Consider the following 7746-nt stretch of genomic DNA (forward strand, 5'->3'; position numbering starts at 1 on the left):
TCAACAGAAGAGCTAACTTAAACATATAGACATTTTCTCATTGAGTGGAAGGAATCTTGCTTGAGAGAAGAGAAACAAAAGAAGATCATAAGTGCTCTACCTCTAGAAAAAGAGAAGCTTGGCTCAACCATTGTAGGTCTGGAAGAGGAAATCACATTGTTAAAGTCCAAACTTGAAAATATGATAAAATAGGTATGTGTGTTGAATAATGGTTCTGATATGTTATATGAGATCTTATAAGTTTGGGAGAAATCTAGAAATATGAAGGTTATACTGTTTAACTATATTTCCATGAACAAAAAGGTGAAAATGCCTACTAAGAAGTTTGTTGCTCCTGAAAAGAAAATTGAGTTGTTGATGAAGGACCACATGTCCCAGCATTCTGCTTAACATGTGTAACATCACAAAAAAGGCAACAAGAAATCATCTTAAAGGTGTCACCACTGTGGAAGATTTGGACATATAAGACCTTTTTCTATACTCTATATGAAAATCCTCAGTCTTATAGACAACCAATGCGCAACAGAAAGAAAGGGAAGAAAAGTTAAGCTAAGAAGGCGTGGAAGCCCAAGAAAATTGTCACTTGTCTTATAGCTCATACATCTCTTAGAGTTTCCTAAAGAGAAGATTGGTATTTTGATAGTGGATGCTCAAGGAAAACGACTAGTGAAAAGAGTTATCTTGAATAGTTGAAGCATTACTCTAACGGTTATGTCACCTTTGGTGACAGAGCTAGAGAAAGAATCAAAGGCATAGGAAAACTAGTTAGTCTATGTTTTCCTTGTCTTGATGAGGTGTTATTGGTATAAGGATTAACTGCTAACTTGATAAACATAAGTCGACTATGTGATCAAGGTCTGAATGTTATTTATTACAAGTCTGAATGTATTGTCTCTAACAAAGATCAAGAGGTGTTAATGAAGGGTTCAAGATCCAAAGATAACAATTATATGTGGATCTCTCAATCCTCATCAAAGGTTAAGAGCATGGAGGAGATCATATCTAAAGATGTTGACAAGGGATTGGCAAAACTCATGATTGAAGAAGGCAAAATCTGTGGAGTATGCCAAATAGGCAAGATGTCTCATAAGATGCTCTAGCATCCTACCTCCACGAAAGGTCTGAAGTTACTTCTTACGAATCTCATGGAATCCACACAAGTGAAAGACCTGTGTGGAAGAAATGACACCATATGTATGGATAATAATAAAGGAAAGTTTATTTATAAATTTGGATGTGATATGTCAGACAAGATGCTGAAACATTATACTCAGGAAATAATGTTTGAATGTGATATGAGTATTGTAGAAGAATTTACTTATTCTTTCAGTCTTCAAGTAAAACAAAGAGAAAGTATATGTGTATCTCAAATCATGTCTATATAAATTTGTATTCTTGTTCTCCATACTTCTTTTTATTTATGCTGGTGTTGTTGTCATCTTAGTTTGTGATGTCAATCTAGTTATCGGATATTGTCAACCAAATTAAAATCATTTTATTTGTCTTTTTATTATTCATTAATTTATTTAACTTTTTAATTTAATAATTAAATTCGAATGTCGACTAATTGACTTTGAATAAAATAAAATAAATATTTGAACTAATGCATTGTTAAGAGTCCCACATCGGACAATCTATAGAATAGACATGTGTTTATAAATGGGGTAATCTTCACCCTACAAGCTGATTTTGTAGGATTGAGTTAGGTCCAACCACACATTCTTAACATGGTACCAAAACCTCGTTTAAGATCCATTAGGTCGTCCATCATTTAATTATACGTTCCAGACGCTAATCCTAGACGTGAGAGGGGTGTAAAGAGTTCCGCATTAGACAATCTATGACCTGAAAACATGTTTATAAGTGGGGACAATGATCACCCTAAAAATCAATTTTATAGGATTGAATTAAACTCAACCACATATTTGCAAGTCGCCGATTTATTTAGATTTGCTAATATCCAAACATGAAAAATTCAAATAATATAATTGAATTGAAAATCTTATCCATGGTCAATACTCAATATATAGTTTGAAAATTTTACCCTCTATACACTAAAGTATTTCTTTGAAGAAAGGTGTAAAAGGAATCAAGCCATGTGGCCACCAAATAGCATTTCTTGAACCAACCCATAGGCATAGAAATCTTTAAAATAAAATACTAACGGTGCACTATGTTAATGCAAAAAATATATATAAATGTTGTGTAGTTTCATAATGGATCTGTCTTGATGCATGAACAGAATATATAAATGTGATTTTTAATTACCACTTTCTTAAATCCACCCTTCACTAGTGACTTTCAAAGCAACCTTTGTACTATCTACTTTTCTTTTGAAATTCACTTTAACAATCCTATTACATGTTTTTTTTCGGATATCATCAAATAATTACCTACTAGTAATATGGATTGTGAAAAATATAGACTCTACAATGGGAGAGAACAAAAGAAAATATTTTACATGCAACTTCAATCTTAAGTTCTCAATAAAGAGTGCAATCCAGTCAACAAAGTACTCTTTGACCTATACAAGTCAATTAGGTTTGGACAAAACAACTATGAACAATAAGTACAAACTGTTGTACTGAACAACTGATTCATCAATTAATGTCTTTTGAATGTTTGATTTTATGACACAATAATGAATATCTGAAAGTTGTTGGTGACATGAACTGGATCAGAAATTGTTACTAGTATAAATTATTTATGAATTCCTTCTAACATGGTTTAAAATACTCATGTGGAGGAAAAATTGTTTAATAAATGACACTTAACGTGCTAAATCAGAACGGATAGAAATAACAACTTGACAAGTATTATGTTTTGGATTAATGTGACTAGAAATTTGCATTGTGTAGAATTCAAGTAATGATTTACTTAAAAAATAAATCATTGATGTTTTTCTCACATATTATAACAAATTCAAATAAATAACTAAAGAGATGATTAACTTATCCATTCAAAATCTGGTGGGATTGCTAATATCCAAGCATAGTTTGCATGATAATTTAGCATTAGTAAACGAATAGGTTGAAGTATACAAGTGCAATACTCCAAAAATAAAATACTAAAATAATTGGAAACATTAATGAGGGGACAGTGACACCGGAAAATGTTGGAACAATATACATAATGAATGCAAACCAGACATGCTTCCCGCTCAGAACTTTACTTCTAATAAAATAGAATTGATTTTAAAATAGGGAGTGGATAGTTTACAAAATTTCAACAAAAACCATTGAAAATCTTCGTTTCAATAAAGTTTTGAAATGTTTTCTCTTGTTGTTGACATGTACTTGAAATAAGTACCTTTGAGTTTCTCATTTGAGTGATTTACTTAAGAAAATATTTGAATTTGAGACCATAATTATAAGGTTTGGACGGTATGGTTAGGAATAAATGACTTACCCATATTGAACCACTATGATCACATATTGAAGTTTTTTTTTAATTATAAATTGAATATCTTATCCGTCCCACTACAACAAAGACAATTAAGAAATATAATTTATCATAATTCAATCAATTAAATAAGATTTATAAAGTGAAGATTATTCTCACTCTAGAGGTTGGAAATGGTATTACATTAATAGTGATACCTCAAAGGTATTTAAATAATTGTAATTGTATTGGGACATAAGGAATAATTCAAATAATAGAAAAAACAAAAAATTTGTCCTTGTAACCGGTTACACTAAATCTGTAATCGGTTATAACGGCTACAAAACTAAAAAAAATGTTAACAGTGATAATTGGTTATTATGAATGCATAATCGATTACACCCACGACAAAATCATTTTTCTTCAGTTTATTTGACTTTTCTTCATAGTTGTAACCGATTACACCCCTGTGGTAATTGATTACAACATTTGAATTATAGATTTTAACTTAACACGTCACCTTAATTCAAGTGCTTCAAGTCTTTCATGCTCGTGTTCATCTTCAACCTCTTCAACACTTCAATTGTAACTCCCTTAGTCAACAAATCAGTCATTTGATCTTCACTTCTAAAATATCTCAATCTCAACCTTCCCTCACTAACAAGTTCCCTCAAGTAGTGAAACATCATCTCCACGTGTTTGCTCTTCCCATGTGCATTTGGGTTCTTAACAAGATTTATCGTGGAAACATTATCAACCAAGAGTGTTACATCGTCACCCTCATCGCTGCCCAACTCCTTCAATAGATTCATTAACCACAAGATTTGACGCGCACACAACGAAGTGACAATGTGCTCGGTCTCCCAATATGAGAGTGTTACTATCGGTTCCTTCTTCGAACACCATGAGATTGGTGTTCCACCGAACATAAAGATGTATCCAACTGTAGGCTTTTGATCATTTTTATCTCCGCACCAATTTGGAATTGGTAATACCGGGTAAATTGCATTTTCTACTCATATCCACTGCGGGAAAGAAAATTTTGCAGGCAAAATAGACCCTTTGGCGTATCTTAGAATCATCTTGATTACTGCCAAGTGAGACACCTTCGGTCTCTCCATGAATCTACTCACAATACCGACACTAAACACCAAGTCCGACCACATACTATACAAGTTACACAAGGATCCAATTAGCCTCTTATATTGAGTTGGATTAACGTCTTGCTCATCCTCATTCTTCGACAATTGTAGCCTCGACTCATCCAGAGTAATGACAATATTACAATGCTCCATTTCAAACTCCTTCAAAATCTAAAGTGCGTACCTTCTTTTGTGCATGAGCAATCCTCTTATGGACTTGTGGAACTCAATGCCAAGGAAGTATGTCATGAGGCTAGGGGTGTTTACAGGTCAGAGTCGACCCGCGAACACGTTGATCCAAACCGAATCAACCAATAAATTATCTGAACTAATTCATTTACGAGTATACCCAACCCAATCTATAACAATCCGTATAGTTTTGATTTGCATATCAGGTTTGAGTTTTGCAACCCGCAGACCCGTTGATCCAACTGATTGATGTGTTTTTAGTAATTTATTATTATTTTAAATAAAAATATAAAATTAATATCTCACTAATAACCATAATTGTTCCCAAAAAATTACTCTCCACCAATAATACTACTAGACCAATGAATTTACATAATTCTAAGATTAAATGTTGTTTCTTATTTTCTTTTGTATCATTTTAAACTTATTTTTTTAATGGAAATAAGGTTCCGTGTTGAATTTTATACTATTATCAAATGTTATGTCATGTTGATGAATTTTATTAGATATTATATGATGCGTTTTATCGGATTTGAGTGTTATAAATGAGTATGATTGTATTGAGTTGTGTTACATTTTTTTAGAATCGATAAAAAGAATCATAAAAAATGTATTTTTTATTTGAAACACAACCCGCGAACCCAAATCAACTCAACCCATAAATGAACGGGTCGGTTCAGATCGGTTTGACAATGAAATTATGGGTTGGATGACGAACTCAACCCATTGAAGTTTGAATGGTTTGGGTAACGGATTATGCCAAACCCGGTCCAACCCAACTCATGTACACCCTTACATGAGGGCAAGGTCGATCATCTCAAAATATTTCATAAGTTCACTCTTGAATTTAGAAATGCACTCTTCATTGATGCCCGTAATCAACAAGTCATCTACGTATAGACAAAGGATTATCACCCTTTTACTTGTATCTGTCTTCACATACACACTCTGTTCAGATACATATTGATTGAAGTCAGTCTCCTTTAGGAAATCATATATCCTCTTATTCCAATCTTGTGAAACTTGTTTTAAACCATACAACGCTTTCTTCAACTTATAGAAATTTGACTCTTGGTTTCTCACAAAAAAAACTAGGGGGTTGTTTTATATAAACCCCATCTTCAAATGGTCCATATATAAATGCAGATTTCACATCCATTTGATAGATGAACTAATTGTTGTTATTTGCAATATCAACAACTAGCCTAATGGTTTCAATCCTATAAATCGGTGTGAATACCTCTTCAAAGTCTATGCCTTCTCTTTGCAAGAATCTCTTTGCAACTAATCGAGCCTTATGCTCAATTTTTCACCCTTAGGATTTCCCTTCAATTTGAACACCTGTCTCACACCAATTGACTTCTTCCTGTCTGGTAGATCAACCAACTCCCAAGTAATGCTCTTCTCAATGGATTGCAGCTCCTCCTTAATAGCACAAATCCATTTTGGAACACTCAAGGTCTCTTCTGTTTTAACGGGTTCGGATTCAGCCATAAGTGTAAAATGGATGAAATCACCATCATCATTGACTTTGTTGTCTCGGAATAGCTCACAATTTTGGAGTCTTTGAGGAAAACCTATTTTCCTTGTTGATCTTATGACATTTTCTTCAATTTGGGCTTCGATGTGGGGCATTTCTGCACTTTCTAATTCTACATAAACAAAATTTTCATTGTTGTAATCGATCACAGCTTTCTGACAACTAGTTATAGGTTGCTGTAGGTTCTTGATCTCGTCAAAAATGATGTCACGATTGATCACAATCCTTTTATTCTCTACATCAAAAACTTGAAATCACTGGTAGAGTGATACCGTATAAGTATCATCAACTATCCTTTATCATCCAACTTCTTTCTAAGTTATCCTAGAACATGTCGATACGCTACGGAACTGAAAACTATCAAGTGATTCAGGTTGATTTAAATCCAGACCATGCTTAATCTAGTTTTATTTTCTCAAACTTCTTTGTTGGACACATATTCAACAAATACGCAATTGTGGACATCGTTTCTCCCCGTAACTCTTTCGGCAATTTCTTTCCCTTCAACATGCTTCTCACCATGCTCATGATTGATCAATTATTTATTTCGGTAACACCGTTTTGTTGTGGTGTATAAGGTGGTGCAACCTCATTTACTATCCCTTCTTGATCACAAGACTTCCCAAAGTCATTTGAGACATATTCGCCTCCACCATTCGTTTTGAGCCCTTTGAGCTTGTGACTGCTTTGCCTCTCAACCATGGACTTGAACTTCTTAAACACTTCGAATACCCCATCCTTTCTCTTGATTAGGTATGTCCATAATTTTCTACTATGATCATCGATGAATGTGGAAAAATATCTATTGCCACCAATTGACTTAACTTGTATCGGTCCACACATATCTAAATACATCACCTCAAGGTGATGCTTGGTTCTACATTTTGCATCCTTGCTGAATTTACCCTTACGTTGCTTCGCTTGAACACATTTTTCACAAATTTCAATCGGCATGTTGATCAATGGCAACCTTGTTACCATTATGCTCATTTGCAAGGCATTTAGATCTCTAAAGTTGAGATGCCCAAGCCTATAATGCCATATCTACTCTTCTCGACTTAACGCTATAACAAGACACCTATGCTCCATAACCTTCAACTCAACCTTAAAATTTCTATTGCAAACGTATGATCTTTTAGGGCCAAAACCATATTTACATCCATAACATGTAGCACCTTGTTCTCCATGTGAATCTTGTAACCCTTCTTAAGCAATTGACCAATACTTAGAAGGTTACACTTGATTCTTATAATGTAAAACACATATTTGATCAAGGAATGTCCATCATCCATTCTCATTATCAAAACATCACTGATCCCATCAGTCGCTAGAGCGGTATCATCTCTGAACTTCACTTTGTTCTTCATGACACGATTGATTGTAATAAACCAATCTTTCCTCCTCGTCATATGAGTAGATCTGGAGTCCAAATACCATTGGTCGGTGCTTTGAACTTCTTCTTTCAAAGTCACCATTACGTTTTCTTCAGCCTGT

General features: G+C 33.8%; 1 protein-coding gene across 1 annotated transcript; it reads right to left on the reverse strand.

The window, feature by feature from the left end:
* Window positions 1-5996: 5996 nt before the first annotated feature.
* LOC127080294 (uncharacterized) lies at window positions 5997-7233 on the reverse strand. Its single transcript, XM_051020618.1, has 2 exons — window positions 6810-7233; window positions 5997-6364 (listed from the first exon to the last, which is right to left on the reverse strand). The coding sequence occupies exons 1-2, from the start codon at window positions 7231-7233 to the stop codon at window positions 5997-5999; spliced, it is 792 nt and encodes a 263-aa protein (XP_050876575.1).
* Window positions 7234-7746: the final 513 nt, after the last annotated feature.

Source organism: Lathyrus oleraceus, chromosome 5 (assembly GCF_024323335.1).
Source record: "Lathyrus oleraceus cultivar Zhongwan6 chromosome 5, CAAS_Psat_ZW6_1.0, whole genome shotgun sequence".
Lineage (NCBI taxonomy): Eukaryota > Viridiplantae > Streptophyta > Magnoliopsida > Fabales > Fabaceae > Lathyrus > Lathyrus oleraceus.